This window comes from Rhopalosiphum maidis, chromosome 3 (assembly GCF_003676215.2).
Source record: "Rhopalosiphum maidis isolate BTI-1 chromosome 3, ASM367621v3, whole genome shotgun sequence".
Lineage (NCBI taxonomy): Eukaryota > Metazoa > Arthropoda > Insecta > Hemiptera > Aphididae > Rhopalosiphum > Rhopalosiphum maidis.
The window spans coordinates 68265628-68289352 of NC_040879.1; the positions used below are offsets into that span (position 1 = coordinate 68265628).

General features: G+C 27.3%; 1 protein-coding gene and 1 non-coding gene across 3 annotated transcripts; one reads left to right on the forward strand and one right to left on the reverse strand.

The window, feature by feature from the left end:
- Positions 1-6136: 6136 nt before the first annotated feature.
- On the reverse strand, positions 6137-6209 carry Trnar-acg. The gene has a single exon. It is a non-coding gene; the product is annotated as a tRNA-Arg (tRNA).
- Positions 6210-8384: 2175 nt separating this feature from the next.
- LOC113556596 (serine/threonine-protein kinase grp-like) lies at positions 8385-15744 on the forward strand. 2 transcript variants are annotated; one of them, XM_026961641.1, is made up of 10 exons: positions 8385-8619; positions 8788-8867; positions 10146-10369; positions 11049-11113; positions 11186-11311; positions 12602-12734; positions 13262-13465; positions 13873-14084; positions 14142-14273; positions 15445-15744. In XM_026961641.1, exons 2-10 carry the CDS (start codon positions 8803-8805, stop codon positions 15652-15654), a joined length of 1371 nt encoding a protein of 456 aa, XP_026817442.1. In that variant the 5' UTR covers positions 8385-8619; positions 8788-8802; the 3' UTR covers positions 15655-15744. The 2 variants fall into 2 exon arrangements, with proteins under 2 accessions (XP_026817442.1, XP_026817443.1); XM_026961642.1 differs by having other exon boundaries at positions 14154-14273.
- The last annotated feature ends 7981 nt before the right edge of the window (positions 15745-23725 follow it).

The following is a 23725-nucleotide window of genomic DNA, read 5'->3' on the forward strand; positions in this document are numbered from 1 at the left end:
TGAATAATTGTAGTATAGAATAAAAAAAATTATTCCAAATAGATAATGTACATACGTCGAAAATAGCATAATATTACATTCGTTACGAGTACTTAAAAATTTAAAACTTTATAGTATATACTATATAATATTTAGGTAATATGCGTTATGCGTGTATCTATTATTGGATATTATAAATATTTTATTACACAGATTTGTTACCTACATAATACTCACTACTTAACATGACATTAAATGTGTTCAAAATAAATAAAAAGATCAATGTATAAGTATTGTACCAATATATGTTTTAAAATGTGCATACCAATTGATTACATGTAGTCAACGTGACATAAAAAAAAAAAATAGATATAATACTCATTTCACATATATATTATAGAATTGAAAGAGATCAAATTAAAATGGATTTGAAATAATGAATATTAAATGAAATTTGGACGATTAATGCGTATGTATGTGTGTGCCTGTATGCGTGTGTGCTTTTAAATTATACAGCACTCCGCCTTCAAAGTAGCCATATTTATATAAAAAAACAAGACAAACGACTTTAGCTAACTGTATTAAAAATCATCCAAAAATTGTTAAACAATAAACAATTTTTATATTTGGAAGATATAATTATGTATGAAACAGTGGGATTTTATTATTGTACAATATTCATTTTTACTGCGGTAATAAGCCTAAGCAATATGTCTCATGCAGTCATTGCTCATAACTGACAATTGACACTCGGTAATCAATATACAATAACTGTTGTTTATAAGTGATAATAATTATGACTGCGAGTGTCAATAATTAAATACAAAATTTGAAAATTATAAATATGATTTTTATTTGTTTCATAAACATTTATATAAACACAAATTACATAAATCACAATGTGGAGATAATGTGATTAAATCTGGACTATACTTTTTAAAAATAAGTCAAAAAGGGCCCAGTTTTAGTTACAGTGGGAGATGATGCTCATAAAAGTGACGATCCCATCTTAAACGGGACCTATGATTAGAGACTGACATGTTAAATAAGATATATTTTATCGATAAAACTGGCAAGAAATTTATGTGTGAAGACGTGGTTGGCAGAATTTGGATGCGGCAAAGGGGTAAAAATATTTAGGTGGTTTGTCCGGGTAAGCTCCGTGTATGTGTGTGTGTTACGATAATATTCATTTACCAGTGGGCTGTACTTTCTCGGAATCGGTCTCCCTCGAAATTCAATAAACTTGCATAACCATGGCAACCAATAGTGTTCGCTCAAAAATCGACCCTTTGAATTGCCTGGGCCCAGCAACGGCTGCAGTCTGTTGCTGTCAGTATTCTACGTACATTGTGAGTCAGCGTATAAATCTATATATAAATAAACATATATATCTCACTTATGACATTATAATTTACTATTTTTTTAATTTTAAAAACGGTATTAACGTATTTCACTTATTTTAAACATTTATTTAGGTACTTTTATTGTTATGTTCTAGTTATACGAACGTTTTTGTTAAAAACGACATTGTCTCTTGGTTCGCATAACTTTCTCAGATATACAACATGGTACGCCCTACATCATATTTATTATTTATTTGTCGACATTTATTTTTTATTTTGTTGTATAATTCCACACACATGATTGATTTAGACATTATTATATCCGTTCTTATTTATATGTCTAATTACAGCAGTATCTACCAGCTCCGTGGACATTTGCGCCATACCTAAAGCACAAGTTGTACCACGGTATTAGGAACGAAGAAGAAGCCCTAGTCAAATTTATCAAGGCTCTGTATCTGAAACCGATATTTCAGTGGGATGTCTTGGACAACCGCCGTCGTAATGCAGGTATTCGCGATAACGACATTAGCAACAGAGAAAATGGGTACGGCGGCACAAACAGGTACAGCCGCGCAAATGTCAGCGGATATCATTGTGGCATATGGGCTCTTGCAGTAGCTGTCGATTACAATGAGGCTGGCGGGCCTGCAAACAGTCGCGAAGGGACCCGTCAAATATGCTTCCGTCGCACTTAAAGTTACAAGTGCGACAAAAACGCTGCTAAGCCCTAAACACGTCTCGTAGTTTGTTTCCGAGGAGTGTGGTGGGAAGGAAGTTCACGCGTCCATCTGCTTTTTCCACTTTCCGCAGCCATTGTATATATACAAGTACTATCCAAAGATATATATAAATATATTAATTACTATACTATCGGAATGTTTATTTAAACTCCTTTGATCATCTGGAACCGTCCACCATTAGATATTAAGTGTTCATAATATTATTTAGATATTATTAACATAATTTTAAGGTAATTTTAACTAATTTTAATCTTTGTAACGTATATTATTTAATACCTGCACTGTATTTTAATGATGATTGTCCACTTCATTAAACAACAGGAGCAGTGTGTTATTGCTAATATTATTTTTTGATGTTGGCCCTCTTTCTTCCTATTTACTACATAAAACCATATTTATACGAATTTTTAATTCGATATCTCGCTGCTTGCAATCTAAACTCGAAAATATTACGAATAATCAATTTTTGATTTGTTATTGCACAATATACCTACATTTACATAATATGTAAATGGTGGTAGAGCACAATTAAAAATAATTAAGTACCTATCAAATATGCCTTCTGATAATACAATAAATTTGATTTTTTTTCCGAAAAAATATAGTGTTAAAGTATCGTAATAATTAAAAAATTAAAATTAAATCTAATTTAAGTTGAACTTACTGTACTAGGTGTGGTGATGTATTTATGTACTATAGACCAGCATTTCTCGACTTGTGGTACGCTAATAAAATATTTCTTAAAAAAAAAAAAAATTGAAATGAATCATTGTTAATATTATATTATTTCGTAGGTTCTAACTCCTAATGAAGTAAAGTTCAATACATGTCAAATTTAATTTTTAATTAAAAAAAAAAAGTTATTAAGTTACGAGGAAAGGTACATAAACATGTTCAAACTGAGTAGTTAATTATAAAAAGATTGAAACCTAAGTAAAAATTTCTGGGGGGGTCTGAACCCTGAACCCCCCCCCCCCGGCTACACCCTTGTTAAGACCAGCTGGTATAGAGTATATTCTAATAGTTTTTAATCGTAATACTGAGTATTGCAAATAATTAATACGCATTTTATGTTCGTCTTTAATATTATACATAACTCTCGATCACTTCTCGGTTAAATTCGGCATTCGGCAATGGTACAAATATTTTATTGTTACTTAAATTAATTGTAGTTTTTACATAAACGTTACGTTTATGTTTAATTATGGTATAGTTAATAATTATAATGTTTATAGTGTTTATACTCGTATGTTCGGTATAATCTACATTATTACATATTGTTATTAGTTAATCTGCCGTAGGTGCATGTGTTGTGTGTACACTGTAAAATGTACAAACAAAAACGGTACCTACGCATTATTATTAAGGAGATATACAGCAGTATAACGCAATGTTCAGTATTTAAAGTGTAGAATGGTAGGTGTGATTGCCTATTGGTTATACCAATATGAAGCGATTAACCTAAGCTTATTAAGTTCTATTAGGTCACGCCTAAATAACATAATTTAGAATTTATGTACCTCGGAAAGCCATAATAACTCGGAGGTTGTAAAATATTATTATAAATTATGATAATAAATAGGTATTATGGCATTTTTAAGGAAGGCTAATTTTTTTGGTGTTTGTAAACGTGTTATAATACTATTATAATATAATATTCTCATAAGTATTTTTGTATAAATTATGATTTATTATTTTAATTTTATATCGTTCGTGGTTTGTAATGTTACATTAAACCAATTATATAATGAAATAAATTATTGATGTAAGTTGTTTTTAATTATATAAATTAAAATATAATTAAAAACAAAAAAGTAGTTAGATTGTAATTATATAAGTTATAATATAATTACTAATCAAATAGATATAAGTTAATTTAAGTATAATTAAATGATTTACTTTAGATTAATAATAATAATATTATTAAAATATTATAATCAATGAAGATAAGTTAAATAGTAGTAATAATAACCATGGCTTGTCAGACGAATGTCCATGCATGCCCTGGCGTTAAAATATTAACTTCAAATGTATAACTATTTTGTAAAATGTCTATAATTTATCAAACGTTTTGTTTACTTCGTAGTTTTTTTGAAATATTTTGCTGACTTATAAGTTTTATATTTAGTTATTTGAGTGTTTGTGTTACATCACACAAATATTTAGAGTGACCTTAAAATTCAAAAATATTTATCTTATATTCTTATTGCTTTTTACGTTTATAATTAAACACTTTGACACTCGAAAGTTTATTTCGTTTCTAGCCCAGCTTAACAAGTTCATTTTTCGTTTTCAGAGGTGTAAAAAAACGTGCTAAGTGCAGACACCACACAATAAATTCAAATTTAATTTTATCTCGTATTTTGTTTTGGTTTTCGACCATAAATTTGAGTTTCAAAACTTACATATTGTTATTGAGTAGCTTATAATTTTATTATTCGCCACAAGCTTAAATCTGAATTGATTTTGAGATTATAAGTGGTTGTTATAAAAGCCATTACATATTCAGTACTTAGTAAAATAGTAGTAGGTACTTATATATTTAACAAATAATATAAACATGTTATTATAAAATAATATTAATACATGAGTTTTTTTTTTTAAATTAAAATTTATTATTTTAATTGTATTGCATTGTTTTATTAAACCAATTCTATTTATAAGAAAATTAATTTAAGTTGTTTTTAACTATAAAAATAAAAATATAATTATTAAAAAAATATAGATATAAGTGAATTTAAGTATAATTATTACTCATTAGGTATCTACTTTTTATCAACTAATTTTGTGACTATAAACAGTTAATAACATTTTTATTAGTATATTATAAATTATTTAAGAAAAATTAGGCTTTAACATTGTTGTTGAAGCCTTATCAATTATAAAACTTAACATAACCTTAACAATTAATAAAAAAAATATTAATATTATTTGTTTCTTCTTTGTCAATATTATTAAAAATAAATAGATTTAAAAAATATAATCACTATTCTACATTTGTTTTTAATTACCTATTCATTATTTTCTCTCTCTCTGTGTATATATTGCCCCTTTTATACTATTATATTGCTCTTTAAGTGGAGTCAGTTTTTGAGTATGGGTCTTTTTTTTGGAGTTTATATACTTTTTACAACCCCAAATAATTGAACAAAAGAATATTTTTGCGGTTTTCTCCTAAACATATATCACGCTCAACATGACACATTTATTTATCAGCTACTTCGTTTGAAAAGTTTATCAGATCATTGGTAAGTAACAACCATAACGTAATTTTTACCTGGTTTTGTTGATTTATCTATTCTCCAACGAATATTAATTTTAGTATATGTATACCAACCCGTCAACTGAAAAATCCCACTACCTTTATCTTACCTTTCTTTACCACTATAATTAGTAATTACCTACCTTCATTATAATTCACCTCTACGCCGTATGATTTGTCTTGTTAATTAGGATCTTAGGTTTAATTTCAAGAAATTTTTAAATAACAAAACTAATAAAAAAAAAACCTAACTAAAAAAATAACAAATATACATAACTTATTATTAATTTTAAAAGATTTATTTGTATTCTGTTACATTGTTTTTGGTATAAAAACTTGTTTCCAGGAATATTTTTAATAAAATTAAATATATATATAAATTCGAAATGTCGACAAAACAAAAAATCATCTTTGATAGAGGTTAAACGAATTATATAAAAATAATGTAATAATCAGCAAAATACATAATATTATATGTGTAGTCAAATATCAATATATGGTGTTACTATACGAGTACTCTACATATTTGTTGCTATTCGTATGGAAATTACTTATTACAATGCATTCAAAGCGTAATAATTAAAAAAGCATTGACATATCTATTTTATTCATAATATAGGCATATCTGGATAAATCTAAATAAATATGTATAAAATATAAATTAGAATATTTTTACTTTGATACATTTTTTAAACAATTAAAAAATTATCCTGATTTAATCTATTTTTTATTCAATTTTATAGTAATAATTTATTGCGACTGTTAGGCCGATAACAATCTACAAAAAAATTTGTCGTTGCTGACGACGACCCTGCCAGGATTCGAACCTGGAATCTTCTGATCCGTAGTCAGACGCGTTATCCGTTGCGCCACAGGGCCACCTATCACCCTTGAATAACTAACTTGCAGATAGCTCTGCTCACCTACTTTATAGCTCATGTTATTATAATATATTATGTACCGGTATGTTCATACATCCAACAGATAACGTTTTTTTTTGTTAACAAACTCCTGCACTCCTGCTACTGATGTTCACATTGCCCGAACTGGCCGGACCGGACTGTATAGAATTGCCCAGTAAAACTTGGGCAATATAAACCAAAAGTTTTTATTTTGAAATTATAAACCTTTTTAATCTTATTAATTACTTCATTAGTTAAATTATTACCATTGCCATTACATTTTTGATCGCAATTACATTAAACAATTCATAAATATCATCACCTTAATTATTTATTTTTACAATTATTATTAGAATGGCATTTTGAACTATATTTTTTCCTTAACGCCTTACATTTACATTTTTTGTTTGAACATTGTTGTGTACGATTACATCTATCATAACCATGTCCTCCTACATTTGAATATTTCCTCGCTGCTCTCTCAATGTAATAGTTAGATCAACCTCCTCCACAGTAACCAATTTTAAACAACGATAATTGACGAGATAATATCGAGTTTTGTATATTGGTACCTGGTGGCTCATACTAGTATTTGAAGTACTAACAGACAATGGTTTCATAATATTATATCTACTATTATTCCTATACTCTCATACCTATTCCTATACCTTACACCTGTCCTCGCTATACCTACTTCTTTTTAACTAAATAACACATTAAAAAAAAAAATCACTCAAATAGTATACTAATAGTTCAAGTTATAATGTCCACTTTACTACGGACAAAGTATACTTGGACCTGTCAAAATAATATTTTAATGTATTGTCTAAAATCACCGGGAAAAGTATACATAGACAGGGCAATGTAAACAATGTCCGAAAGTTTACTTTTCTCGTAACATATATATATATATATATATATATAGAAATTTAGTTATATTTTATAGCTCGATGTTAATAATAAGACGAATAAGTGTAATACACTGTAGTTTTCCCGATGTTTATAGTTTATAACACAATTTAAAAATATAATTATAATTATTGCCCATGACTAATAAGTAATGCAGGTATTAAATTTTGTATAAATTACAAACTTACATTTGTTTAGTTATAGTTTATTAAAAATCAATATTATTAATATTACATTTTTAAATAGTTCCTTCAAATTCACATATTTTTTTGGTTTAATTGTATAATATACATCAAGTTATTTATTGTTAAATGATTTTATTTCCCGTATAACCATACTAGTAAGTACTACATTCTTTCTATAAACCATTGATATTGATTAACTGAATTAAAAAAGGTCTATGCGACTAAAATTGTTAAAAACAATTCTAATTTTTTTACACAATACCTAATTAATAATTTTAGTTCCAAAGTAATTTGGGTAATATAGTAGGTACCTATATTATAAAATAGCATTTACGATACAGTTTAAAGAAGAAAAATTCAATTATTTTAAACTATCAACTCATAAGTGAAAATAATTTAGACGAGTAGTTACGCTTGCGAAGTTAAACAACAATTATAATATCTAATATCAAGAGAACTAATTACAAACAAATAACAATTTTTTCAAATGTATCGGTATAGCGTCAGACTCGACCTTACTCAATGCCGGAGGACTTTGACTTTATCATCGGCTTACATATCTTATCAACGGCGATAATAAGTTAAGATCATATACCATAATGTGGATGGAGACACGGCGCGCGACGTAATTCTTTGTTACCAATACGAGCGACAGGTCTCTTTCTTAGGTACTCGATGTGCGCATGTGTAGAGTTACTCGTTGCAGATTTATCGTCGTCTGGGCAATCACTAGTTAGTGATGTAATTCAAAACAATCTTCGATTATATACTATTTTTTTAAAGTCAAAATGTATTTTATGGTTAGTAATCATCAAAATCTTAAAATAATGTTGTATATGATCTACGATAATAACTTACATAATATTATCATAATAAACGGAATATATCACTTGTTTGTTCACGGTTAAAATAATAAACAATAGAATCTTCAAACTATCGATAGTTGATTCGATAGTATGCGACAATAACCTAAAACTCCACTTTTTAAAAACGAGGTTAACGGATTCACATTTTGTTGTTCCTTTATTTCGCTCCACTGTTTAGTGTTTAGTGTAGGTACTGTGTAGTGTTTTTTGTTAAGTCGTTTACTCGTTTAGTGTGTCACCTAACGTGGTGGTGTTCCGTTGAACTTTGTTATTCATACAGGTGCGATCGATTATGCCTGTTGATTATTATTGAATTGTTAAACTAATAAACTATAATTATTATTTTTACTAAAATGTTTTAAGTTAAACAAAAAATTGTATTAGCTTATTATAGTTTTTAGTGGTTTTTTTAACACACAAGATTTAGGTGAGTCCTAACTCATTTATTTTAAAGTCGGATTATTATTTAAATATACATACTTGTTTTATTATATATATGTATTTATTTATTTTTAATTTTCTTTTTGTTATTTATACATTTTTGATTCTTAATCTATATTAATAGGTATTAGTGTCTAATAGAATATTGTTCTAGGTTTGAAAATTACAAATGAATACTCCATTTGTTGAAGGATGGAACATTGTTCAAATATTGGGCGAAGGAACATTTGGCGAGTATGTTATTGTTAAATTATTTACAAATAATATTCTTTTTATGAATGCTATTTAATGTTACGTTAAAAATTATAATGTCTTAAGATGGGTCACTGGTTGTATTATAATTTGTTTTGGTAAATAAATAAATGTATTTAAATATAAAATTTAGCTAAACTTAGATTAAATATTCAGTATGTTTTAAATTGATTAATAAGTAGGTACCTAATATGGAGTCAACTTGTTTTTATTTTTTTCTTTAGGTGCTATAAGAAGACAATTTCTTAATTGATTACACTAGAATAAAAATTAGTTTGGGATTTATACAGTGGTGAAGCGTCATAGGAGATAATCTACCTACTAAGAAATTAGAACACAGGACAAATAATTTTGTTTTATGAAATATTTACAAATTTTAACGTCATTTATATTATAAAAATGTTATATGTTTTAATATTTGTTAAAATTGGTTTTTTGTTGTACAGTTATAGTCTTTAAGAATTATTAAAATAGATTAGATGCGTGCGATATGGCCATGTAGGTCTTCCAAATATTGTATGATATCAAATAGACATGCATCGCAACGTCTCCCAATTACTGGCGCGCGGGTACAGGGGGGATTTTAATGTACTATCTTCGCTATGAGATACGTTTTGCTATTCGAATTTCCTCAATAATCAACATTGCCATCGTCCCCTGTAAATCGCTATTACTGATAGCTGATAGGTACCTATGTATTTCTTAATATTGTTGTTTTTATATTGTAGTATGTTTTCATGGCTGATGATATAATTTATGTCATTTTGAACAATGGGATTATTTATTATTCATACGAAAAAAAAATGTATTATTGAATAGGTAAAATAAAAAGAGAGGAATCCAAGCGTATTAGTGTAATTTTATTCAATGTCTCAACTAAAAACTTAAGCTTCGCCACTGGATTTATATTCATAAGCATTTTTAAATTAAATTATCTCCTAACAGTTTACAATAAAAAAAATTGGTTCACATTAGAATAAAATAAGTTGGTATTTGAAATATGTGCTTTAAAATATCAATTTACAGAATTTGATATATTTGGAAAAAATAAGAATGGTTAGCAATAAGCATGTTTGGTAAATTTACATGTATATCTTGGAAATATATTTGATTTATCAGTTAATTTTTTTTATTATATATACACAAATTATATCTTAATTGCTTTAATTATAAAGCTTAAAAAAAAGCTTTTGCTCCTTCAAATGAGTTTATCAAGCTTTGTTTATACATGAATACAAATATATGTGAAATTATTTTCAGAGTAAAACTTTTAGTAAATCAAAATACTCAAGGCTCTGTAGCCATGAAGACAATTGATTTACAAAACTATTCCGATGCATTGGATATGGTAAAAAAAGAAGCAGCTATTCATTGCAGATTGAATCATCCGAGTATAATAAAATACTATGGCCAACGTCATTGCAAAGATAATTACTATATATTTTTAGAATATGCATCTGGAGGTGAACTATTTGATCGAATTGGTAAGCTTATTTGATATTGTTAACCCGTCAGAAGGCGTGTTAGTATTTGTAACACGATTAGGCTCACTTCTTCTATTTTTACTATTAAAAGTGATTATTCAAAATTCCGGTGTGAATAATTAATTTGGATCACCATGATTATTTATTATTAAAATATTCCAATACATAAGCAAAGATCAGTTACAATTATTCTTTCTGAATCTGATTTTGCTTCTGAACCCGATTGACCAGATTTATATTATAGTACTTATAGCCTGGCACTCACTTTTGTGGAGACTGGTTATTTTAATCCATTGTCATTTCAACGCAAGACTTTGGATTGGGTTATATTATTTATAGAAAAATTCCCAGGTATGATAACATAAGGTATAAATAAATAACAACAATATTAGAATTAAATTAAAGCTAATAGTGGTGAGTATAGAAATCATGTGAGTGCATACGCGACTACTGACGGGTTAGGTGTATGACTTATATGAATTCTAAAGAGACAATCCTACATTATATAAATGTTATAATATTATATAATCAATACTTACTGGTTCTTTTATTTCACTTTTAAACAATTAATCAAATTTTTTTAGATTGATCTCTATAGAATTTATAAGATTTAAATATTCTATGATACTAACAATAATTCATAACTAATAATTGCATTATTAATACACTTATTTATTAGAACCTGATATTGGAATGCCACTGTCTGATGCTAGAAAGTTTTTCAAAGAGTTGATTGCTGGAGTTGTATGTTTTTAAACAATATTTTTTTATTTGTTTTATATCTATTTATATATAATTTACAACTTTTTTTACTAGGAGTATTTACACAGTAAAGGTATAGCTCATAGAGATTTGAAACCAGAAAATTTATTATTGGACGAATACGGAAATCTCAAAATAAGTGATTTTGGATTGGCCACTTTATTTTTATGTGGTGAAAAAGTAAGAAGTATTTATGTATACTTATTTTTGCAATAATCATATGAATCATTTAGGGTACAGATTGAAGTAATTAAAAATAATACTCATCAGTTCTATACAGTGGCTGTGCGAGAGTAGAGTTATGTGAGTGAGAAAGCTCATAGTTTTTTTTTAATAGGTGGGTGACTTGGTGAATGTTAGATTTAAATAGGAAGGTGATAGTTACTTGAGGTAGATTATGTTTGCTTACGTCTAAAATGTTCTCGGTAAAGGCATGCAAATTAGCTCAATATATTTAATAATAACATGTTATACATATGGAAGAGGGGTCTATAATAAAAAAAATGATCAAATAATCAAATAATTTATTGTTATTTCACACAATGCACATAAAATAATTTTTCATCGCTGCTAATTCTTTTTAACATTAACGCATCGTCTATGAATAAAATAGCAAAATATGTCTTCTCTTAAAAAAATTAATTAAATTAATAATTAATAGTTTTTTTTTAAAGGAATTTGATACTGACACTTTATATCTCTCGCAGAACATAGAAATTCAGTCTTATTCTTTGGCAAATGTACCGCTTGATTTTATGAAGTAATAATAAATCTGAAGACAAATTTAAACTTCTTATGAAATCTACTTGAGATCAGCTTTCTCACAAATTTTATTTTATCATCTTACTCTAAAAAAGTTATTTTAAAAATATAGTTATTAAACATTTTAAAGTCAATTTCAAATAGACTTGACAACAAATTCAAATTTGTTTTCAGATTTCATAACGTTTTACTAGATTAATCGGTATGTTTAGCAAAAACACATCTAAATTTTTTATGTTCTGTGTATGTAAGACAAAGACAGATATGGTCGGTATCAAATCCCCTTAATGAATTTATTTAGAGGACACCACATCTGCATGTGTTGTCTCCGTCTAACATACATACAACATAGCAAATTTGTGTTCAATAGAACCCATTATGTGTTGTTAGCTTTGATATTAAAAATAATTTACCTATTTACTTATTATCAAAGTTAAAACATTATGAGTGATGTAGCATTGAATTTTTTTTCAATATTTTCAAAGTAAGACAACACATACAGATAGTGGGTGTAATGTCCTCTTAAAATAATAAATACTTTTATTTTACCCAATTATACAAAATACGTTTATTACAACTAATTTAGAAAACCATTAATTTGCTTATTTTCTTATTAAATGAAAAATCTGTTGCTTTGTAAGTAGTATCACTAAATTTAAATCTTATCTCTAGAGATAGCTATCTAATATCTTACAATAATTTAAATAGCGGCGTAAACTGGATAAGAATTGTGGAACTAGACCTTATTTAGCTCCAGAAGTTCTTTCACTTTTACCTTATCAAGCAGAACCTTCTGATATATGGTCATGCGGTATTATACTAGTTTCAATGCTCGCTGGAGGTAATTATTTTCAATTAAATTACTTATACTACACATTGTCTTTAAATGTTATTATTTATTTATAAGTTACCATATCATACTGAAAATTAATATGTCAGAGTTGATCTCTTTGGTATTCTAGCTGTAGATGTAACTTTTAAGAAATATTCTAGAGCTTTTGTACCAAAGTTATTGGCATTTGATATCGTTTTGTCATTTTCAGTATTATAACTTTTAAGTTAAAAAATGATACGTCAGTTTTGTATAATGTAATTGCTTCCTTAAATTTAAGCTACCATTCATATTTTTGTTTGTTACTTTATAATTATAGTGCTAAAAAACAAAATGTATATATTATGTTGATAAAACCTCTACATTTTCAAATATTATGTATATATTTAGTATATATTTAAGAATTAAATGCTTATAGATTTTTATTTTATTCTGTATATATTGTACTAGCTACTGTAATTAAGTTAATTACAAAGTAAATGCTTGGAAAAATTATTATTTATTCAATTTAACATATATTTTTTGTACTTGTTTAGAGTTACCTTGGGATATGCCATCTGATAATGATGAAGATTATAAATTGTGGAAAACTACTGACTATTCTAATCATTCACCATGGTGTAAATTAGATACTTTAGCTTTGTCTCTTGTGAGAAAGATATTAACACCAACACCATCTAAAAGATATGATATATCTCAGATTCAATCACATCTTTGGTTCAAAAAGTCAGAAACATTTGGTAAATTTTACTTAATTTAATTACAACTATACTCCGTGCCACGAAAGAATGCAATTGGGCGACATCTAAACCGGGTTCATTCCCGCAATTCCATACCACATTCTCGACTGGATTAAAAGTTAGTCGCAGTCATATTCATGATATGCTATTTGAAGAACCGCTGTATGCACAAAGATGACTTCACATGGTGGGTTGGAGCTAAATCATTTCAATGCTCATGACGGTTGCACTCTCCCATGGCACGGAGTATAGTACACTTTACTCATTTAGGCATTTAAGCAGAAAATAATTTCTGAGTAACTAAATTATAAACATCAGTAATACTAACTTTATTCTTAAATAGTTTTCAATAACATTTTAAAATAAATTAAACTATAATATAACTCAAGACTATGATGTTTGTTTAGATAATAAAAAAGTTGGAATTTCTGTTCGGTCCGACAGAGATGTAGACGATGATCGTCATTGTTATTCTCAACCAGCTCCAGCTGCTATTTCGTTTACTACATCCATGTTGTCTAGTGAATCTGAAATACACTCATTTTCCCAGCCAACACAGGTTGATGATCTACTGCTTTCTTCACAACTTTTAACATCACAGTCCATCTCCACACCAAATGTAATTAGAAACTATTTGTATTATTTTATAAGGTTTAATAAACTGTTAATTTTTCAGAATTCTTTACAGAAATTAGTCAAGAGAATGACTAGATTTCTTGTTTGTTTGTCGCCGGAAGAAGCATTAACTAACTTATCACTATTCCTCGATGATTTGGGATATACATGGAAAATCAACTCACCTAGTTTGGTAAATTCTTACTTTTCTTACTATTACTTGTTGTTAATTATTAGCTAATACTTAAACAGAAAAAAATTTAAATTGTTATTCAAAATAAATGATTAACCATGGTATGTCGAAAAAAAAAGTTAATAAAAATATGCTACGTTATAAAAGGAAAAACTGATTATCTTACTAAAATTTCATTGTATTATTTGCACACTCTGTGTTTGGTATGGCATGCAGTAGTCGACAAGATATTTAAATAGGAAAAGGATGAAAAAAGGAAAACATTTTGTATAAGTCAAAAATATTGTATTCTTTGGAGATATTTAAGTGCATCATATAACCTGTTGAACGGAGAAATAAGAAATATAACCATGGTTATGAGCATTACCTAATTAACAAGCTAGGATCTAAGTTAGGTATAATTATGACCTATTATATTGCTAATAAGAAAATAATAGTGAATAGATTGCTTTATTTTGTTTTTATATGATACAGATAAACAATTGTCATGTTTGGTAAAGTTATCTATGTGATTAAGGTGCCATTGGAGATAAGAATTTATGTTGTGCACTGAGGTATGGCAGTTAACAGAACAAATATAGATCAGCTAGCTATCTTTTTTAATATCAAACAGTAGTGAAATAATGATTATAATAATAACATAATATTAATTTTATTTAAAAGTTTAACAAAGAAAGAAATTGGAATAAGTCATAATTTATATTAGTTAAATATAACTACAATGACACATAAAATGTGTAAACATGTTCTATTGCTTTTTAATGAACACAAACTTACATAAACGTTGAACTATGAGATTGTTATCTGTTACTCCACATGTGAATATGCAAAGGGTACAATGCGAACGAAGCGAACGGTTTTGGTGGGTAGGTACATTTAAATAAAATATGGGTGAATGATATATTGAGATATTTGTTTTTTCAGTTAGAATGGTTCAATATGCCACTGATAGGTTTATAAATAGAAAGTAAGAATGTAAATTATCAGCCATTTTAAATTAGTGTGTAAGGTACATAAGAAAAATAAAAGGAAATAAAAACAATTGATAAAAGTAAATATTCAAAAGTATTACAAGTTTCTTAACTAAAACAAAATATACCACATTAACTAAAATTGATAGTTAACACATTATTCTATGCAAGTAATAATTTTATATATTGTACTGTTATAGGTTACAATTACTACTACAGATCAGCGCTTAGTGTTTAAATCTAATGTAATTCCAATGAATCATCAAACTCTGATTGACTTCAGACTTTCAAGAGGCTGCGGTTTAGAATTCAAGCGTCATTTTGTTTCCATTAAAAATGCTATGTCTAAATTGATTTCCAAAGTTCCATTTGTGTGGCCTAATGCTACTAAACCTGAAATTGTACCATAAACTTTTGGTAGTGTTATGAGTACAAATAAGACTGATTTATGATAAATTGATTAAATATAATTTTACTTATGCTGCACCTAGCTCCAATGATGTGTTTTATGGATTTTTTTAATGTATTATAATACAATTTTTACTATTTTTTTTTATTATGTAGCTGATTAATTACATACAGGTAGCATAAATTTAATAAACATTTGCTTAGCTTTAATATTAAAAATGTTTGACAACATGTTGTTTCCTAATTTTTATTTGCTTTACCAATAGTCAATGAAAGTGACATATTTTTATAAAATGTATTTGTACATTTATGCATTAAATTTAAACAAACAATTTTATATTGTGTGTTTTTTCCATTGTTTTAATCTTATTTCATTGTTTTTACATATGATTTAAAGTGCATTGATAAGTTAGGATAGGTGATTTGATAAAAGTAATTTCCTGATGATTGCTTATTAGTTTTTAAAAATATTAGATAAATAATAATAATAAAAAGAAAAATTAAATTACTATATTTACTGACTTTATGTGTTAGAATTAAGATCTTAGTTTATAAATCCCTGTTTGAGCCAATGTGAACTTATTGTATGCAGCTCTAGGCAATGCTAAAAAATCAAACACAGACAAAATTTCAAACCTTAAAATATTTTTCATAGAATCACCAATTCACCACTTTGTATCTCAAACCTAAAATTACATGTCAATCTAAAAATAAAAATCATCTTTAAAGGAGCACTATCCTTTTATAAAAGATTCCACTCCAGACTCCTGCCACTTTCACAATTCCTAGGAATCGGTGGCGGATTAAGCAATTTGGCGCTTACAAGCAAGACATTTGTCGCCATCTCAAATTATAATATAATATAATAAATACATTTTATTTTTTAAGTGTGCAAATTTGCCACTCTAATCACCTGATTACTTTGCCTGTAGGGTAACCCAATTAGGAATCCCCCAAGAAGGCGAGAAGGCTCAAAAGGAACTGATGTCATGATCTACTTAAGGTTTATGTTTATACAGTAGCCAGTAGCGTGTTTATAGAGAAGGCCGACTAGGCCCGGGCCCAACCTATTTTTATTGAATATTATTATCATACCTATGTCACATGTTATAATTAATCGTCCCCAATAGTTATAGACTTATAATTATAAACACACTACATAACAATACAAGCCTACCCAATTAATTTGTGCAGGATATGCCACTGAGTTTATTCATTTAAATTAACAAAAGTAATAAGTTGGAGTAGTCTTACAAATAGTTGACTCTTTCTATTATGCTACTCACGTAAAAAAAATTAATTCGTTATCACATATTCTTATTATTCCTTGGGGAACAGATTGTATATTAATTTAAATAAATGAATAAAAAAAATAATTAAGATCACAATTTCAACTTATTTAATTAATATTAACTAATATTTATTATTTAAATTGAATAATGTCTAACACTAGATAAACCACTATACCATAATGTATATAAGTGAATGATAATTTCAATCTGTACCTACTTAATTTTTTTTTGAGTATAATGAATATGGTTAAGAGATAGAAGTATTGGTAGCCAAACTTTGTGTCCCAATGATCTAGGTATACTAGTTTTAAATGCACTCACTTAATACCTCGAAACCAAATCATTTTAAATGTTTGGATTTTAAATCAAAATATCTTTGAAATATGTTGTAAATTAAAAAACACGGATATTCTTTAACATTGAGCGTTTGCTTATAATATCAGTTGCATATCACTCCAAACCGCAAGTATCAGTTATAATGTATTGCACAATTACTAGTTAAATGGAGTAATGAAATAATTAATAGTAATATAATATTCTCAGGACCTCCGAGTAATAACATTTGCCTTTGATTATATGCAATATAAATAGTTGAAAAATTGCAGATACTTACAAGTATTTTGTTAAAATAAAATGTTATTTATTATTGACATTTAATAGAAATATGATTAATATGAAAATAAATAGTTTATTGATTTATTATTGTAGTAAAATAGCGAAATGACTATAATGTAAATTTATTATTTTCTATATTTTCGAATTATTATCACATCATTGCGATTGCGTGATTATCAGTCGTAGTTAACACAATATAAAAATATTTTGGCGCGCCAGACAAACAATAATAGTATGAGCACGACTGCGTGAGAGTACTATCACAGAATAGCACCAGTGCATCACGATCCACGAATTGAAGCAATACGGTACAAAAGGCTCAAAAGTCAAATATTGAAATCCACGACCATTAATATAATAATCATAATAATTATGTTGAAGTATAATTTTTTTTTAAAATATATTATGTACATAAATTGTATAGTTCCAAAATGTATAGATATTGTTCTATCTACTAACTAGCGCTGGGCATATTTATCTTTTCTGGCCAACAGCTGCTGCTGCTGTTGCAGGCTTGTCGAGTTTCGATTGTAATGAAAACGATAGTCATTATTACCGCTTAGGTACCTTATCTTATAAGTTATTATACCGTATGCGTGATAAATAATATTAAATATTGACAATTTCGTAAAATTTATGATAATAAATAATATAAATGTGTAATATCAAAATCAAATATAAACCGATTTCTACTTTGCACTTAATACTTACGTCTATATGTACAGTACTATATTCATATATTATTAAACGTCATATTATTATAGATACGGTATTCCTATCTTCACTATACAGTAAACACACACTTTGAACTTTGAAGGCGGCTACTGTGGTGCGGAAAAATGTGTGCATTACTTTTTTTTCTAATCCCTACAAATAACAATACCTACACCTAAAAACCAATTTTCATAGAATGAGAAGTAAATCATCTAATATAACATATATATATATATATATATATATAAATATTAGTGCATTAGTTTCAATTGACCGTCATATTAATACTGCTTATACAAAAACGAAAATTGGTAAAATTCTTATTTCAAACAATTTACATTCAAATTAATTGCCTGCGTCTCCTCAATTGTATCAAATAGTACATTTTCAATAATATGTACTATTCACTTTGTCAAATTCGTCAATGACCTGATCCATATTGGTAAGTTGCTTTTTTGAAAAATTTTAATACTAATATTATTATCAACTAAATTAGCTGAACTCGAAATTGTCGTTAACATGTGTAAAATATTAATCATAAAAAAATCGCGTTGTCAACACGATTATGGACCGCTCAAAGCGTCAAAACTTTACGAATAGGACATATCATTATTGCATAAAATAGTACATTTTGATTGTGTAAAACGATAGTTTAAGCACTTCATCTCGAATGTGGTACCTAATGTTGACCCTCATTTACACAGGCCACAGGCCAACTATTTGGCGTGTACCTTTATCACTTACATCTGCATAAAAGCTTCTGATCGATAAAGAAACTAACATTTAGAAAAGATAATAGAGATGTAACTGACTTACTGTTAACAAAGGTGGTAGGTGTCTATCAGTATCGTGTTACTTTATATGATTTGTACACACAATTTCGCAAACAAGTTTAATATGAATGTCTATATACGTAGAAGTCTGCGCAAATAGATTTAATCTAAATAATTAATTAAGTAAATTGTAATTCTATACTCAACGGTGTTTGATGATTGAATCAATAGAATCGCAGAATATTATACAATATTACTCCGTGTACTTACCTGTGATAATATGATGTACCTAATTTAAGTTGTCTCTATTTGTATCCGCAATTTAAGAATATATCATCGCACCGTTTCTTCTCTTTTTTCTGTTCAACAAGTCACTTTGTAAATTTGTGTTCAGCCCAATGGAGAAGAACAATTTTGAACAATATCTGTGTTTGTGCGTACAGCGTTGTCGTTTTTACGAAATTTAAATTTGACTGCGATATATTATTATTTATTACCTATTAATTATTATCGAGTTTAAATTTTAATATTTTACAGTAAAATAACTTGCACGTTGCACAAATATTGATATGTCGTAAGACAACCAACTTAAAGACACAGATAATGTTTTTAAATTTAAATTTCATAGTAGAAGTAGAAATAGGAAAATTCGCTCTAATATTTTAGCTAACAATAGGTACACATATACTTTATAATATTATTTAGTTATGCCAAACGCAAATTTGTTGTGTGGCACGCAGATAAAAAAAATAAATAAGTAGGTAATATTTGACTTAACAAATTTACTTATGACACCGCAAATATTATACTTGATTAATCTATACAATTAATAATTATTATAATAAGTCTATGCTTGTGACAAAAAATAAAATAACTATGCATATTCTGTGTAAATAATATTATGAATTAAATATTTTTATTTCCAACCAATATGCTTGAGGAATGTCGTAGGTATTTTCTGTTACGCGAATCCTATTGTCAATCGATAGGCTTAGGGTGGAGCGAGGCTAGGGGAAAATCGTAATTTTTTTGGCTAATTTCGCCGTCAAATTATAGTATAAAATAACGTATAATTTCATTAATGCAAGGCCCGGTGCTCGCCCTGCTGGTCTCTGCTTAAGACTGGCACTATTTCAAGCGCGGATCCAGACCAAATTTACGGGGGGCGGGGGTGAGGCAATACCATGTGCGTATCGTATTTTATCCGCTGCCAAAAATAGACATTCTAAAATGTACCTGTGTGTGCAGAGTCTACGCGGGGAATGGCCCCTTGCCTCCCCCCTTGAATCCGCTCCTGCGCTATCACCATTGTTAGAATTGAATCGTTAGAAATAAGGTATGTTTCTACCACAGAATTAATGTAATTTATTAATTTAATTTAAAAAATATAATTTATATAATGTTACTACATTATTTCCATGTTACATCGTTGTTATAGCAAACCGAACGGTATTGATTGTTTCTATTTCTATCGGGTAAAGTACACGATAATGCAATACTGCAATACGACTATTACATGCACGATCGCACACTCGCACGTGTTTGTCTCCGTCTTACAAAGCGTAACAGCAAATTTACGCTCAGCAGATTACGTTTAGTTCCATTAGTTTAAAAATTAGAGTGAATCGACCTATTATGAAACTTGCCGGTGAGAACATTATCTATGTTTTTATGTTTGTTTTTGACAATTATTTCAGTTTTTAAGTGAGTTAACAGCATTCTTCATTTACAATACATTATATACGTACAACTTGCTAAAAAATTAACTATTGTAAAAACCCAACATGCGAACACAGATAATGTTCTTACCATTAAGTTTTATAATAGGTTGGTTCACTCTAATTTTTAAACTAACGGAGCTAAACGTGATCTGCTAGGCGTAAATGATAGTATACTTTTGTAAGACGAAGACATCATATGCGAGTGTGACGTACTCTTAACAGTAAATATACAACGAATAACGATCATAGATGTTAATAGGGTCCTTGAATTTTAAATTTGTAATGTCTGTCTACTTGAGCAGTCAAGCCTATAAGTTTGAAAATCTGATTCCTTCTAACACGCCCTCTCAAAGTCCGAATATACATACAAATGTACAATTTTAACTTTTATAAGTATTTACATTCACATTCTACAATTCATAACATTTTATCACAAATTATATAAACAGTCATATTATAATTTATACGTCGTTTATTCCGTTTACAGTTTATTGGATAATACCAAAGATGTAAAAGGAGTAATACTCAAATTAATTATTTATTTAAATTGTGAAAATAATTTGTATGAATAAAATATTATTTAAGAATAAAATCAATACCTGTTTGTTGAGAGTCAGTAGGTATGTAGTTATTTCTATAGTTCTGTGTACGGAAATAGCTGATTTTTAGTTTTTAATTTAAAAACAGTATTAAGCTTACAAAATTCAAAGCAATTGTCATTTTTCAATACTTTGTTGTCACTGCACATGTAAAATGTCGAATTCAAAGGGGTTTACAATGGAAAATCTATTTATTGGTAAATTAAATTAATTATATCCATTGCTTTTAAGTTATAAATATTATTACCAGGGCTAGGATTTATATGCAACAGCATGTTTTTTTGTTGAGATTTCTGATTATTGATTTTGTCAGTAATGTCCACGAATCACCTCATGATGAGATAAATGGTGGTGTTTTTATTTTGCATGTTTTTGCATATTTTGGTTAAAATGCATATTATCATTGTGTATATTGAATAAAATGAATATTATTGCATATTTTGATTATAATAAGAATGCGATTATGCATGTTTTATAGTATATTAAATATACTATATTTCGTACCTATTTAATTCTATAGCCCTGCTGATTAAAGTATATAACTTAGTTATTTTGTCAAATATAAATTTTGTTTTTATAAATACAGTCCTATAGATACCTATGCGATAAAATATTGAATAGTTGGACAGAGCAAGATAAATACAATTAGCCGATCATTTATATTCGAAAATTTAAAAAATAATTTGGTTTTAGCACATAACACACGTATTTATACTATTGAATGTGAATTATAAATTTTATTTCTAAATTATTTTATTTTATTTTATTTCTCAGTTATATTATACTAAGACAAACAGTCAATCACTGATGTATTTCAATAAATAAATATTTATTTTGTAACTATGTTTTTGTGTAAATCTTATAAAAATTTAATTGCATATGTTTGCATATTTTGGTAAATAAAATGCATATTTCACAATTATTTATTGCATAAAAAACCTATCCCTGATTATTATTATTAATTATGTATATGTTAACATTGTTAGCTACCTATGTTTTGTAATAACAAACTCTGATTATTGCCCCTATAGACGGGGGTCCTCCACCAATATGACTACGGTTCATAATAATTAACTAATAATAATAATAACTTTTTTAAATTTACAAAAAAATTGAAACTACAGAATATATTAAAAAATTGTTTTCCAAACTATGCAATTGTAGTGGGATACTAACGGAAAAGTAATAATTAGTTAGATATACTTACTCAAACACAAATAGGTAATTTATAAAAACCATGATCCCTGAGCTCTTTAAACAATACATTAAACTATTTAGATATAAATATATACCTATGAATGTTGTTTATAAATAATAATAACAATAATATCTGTGAATAAACATTAATATTATAATTGTTTAATAAAAAAATCTGTTATATTTTATGAATATATGGATTATTACTTAATCACTAAATATTGAAGAAAAAGTAAATCATACTAAAATAACTATTAAGTACTTTAAATCTACAAAATAAATATTAAATATCAGTTTTTGACAAATTATTACTTACATACTATTGTCAATTAACACATAGATTTTCAATAAGATTTTTTTTATTGTTAATAATGGTCTAAACACTTAATAAACAAATAGTAATAGTTAGATATAAAGAATACATATATACGTAATATTATTGCTTAAACAATACATTTTGGCACATCATTTTACTTTTACATACAATAATTTAACATTTAAGTATATAATTCAAAGTTAATCATTTTTTTTTTAAGTGCTTAACTTTATGAACAAACTTACAGTCAAGCACAATAAGAATGATTACAAAAAAATATATATAGAGAAGTTTTTATTAGTAGGTATAAACTTACTGAAAAAATAAATTTTATTATTACTTGTAATTCATTATATTTTTTCTTAACACAATATGTTCATATTTATTTCTAATGAGTATTTGTTAGTTCATTGGTAGAATTTTACATCAAAATAATAATTACCTTATTTTATAAAATATAAACAAATATTATCCAATTAAATGCAACAATATATCTATTTTAAATAATAAAAATGAAACTTAAATCTTATTCAGATAATTTATCACAAACATATTTTAATAATATGTGATTCAGTACATTTTTAGTATATTATTAAATAATTTATATTTTATTCTTATAAAATAATGATGTAAAAACATAACAAATATTTGGAGTGTGTGGTGGTCAGTAAGGCCTGAACTACTTTGTTAACGAAGCCACTATTAGTTGTTTTCGCATTAATTTAGGAGAGCACTCTACTTCCCACCCACAACTTAAATTCATCAAAGTACAAATGGGATCATTAAGATTCCCACCAAAAACTGCATGTACACTTTTAAAAAGTATTACGCAAATAGCAGATTTTG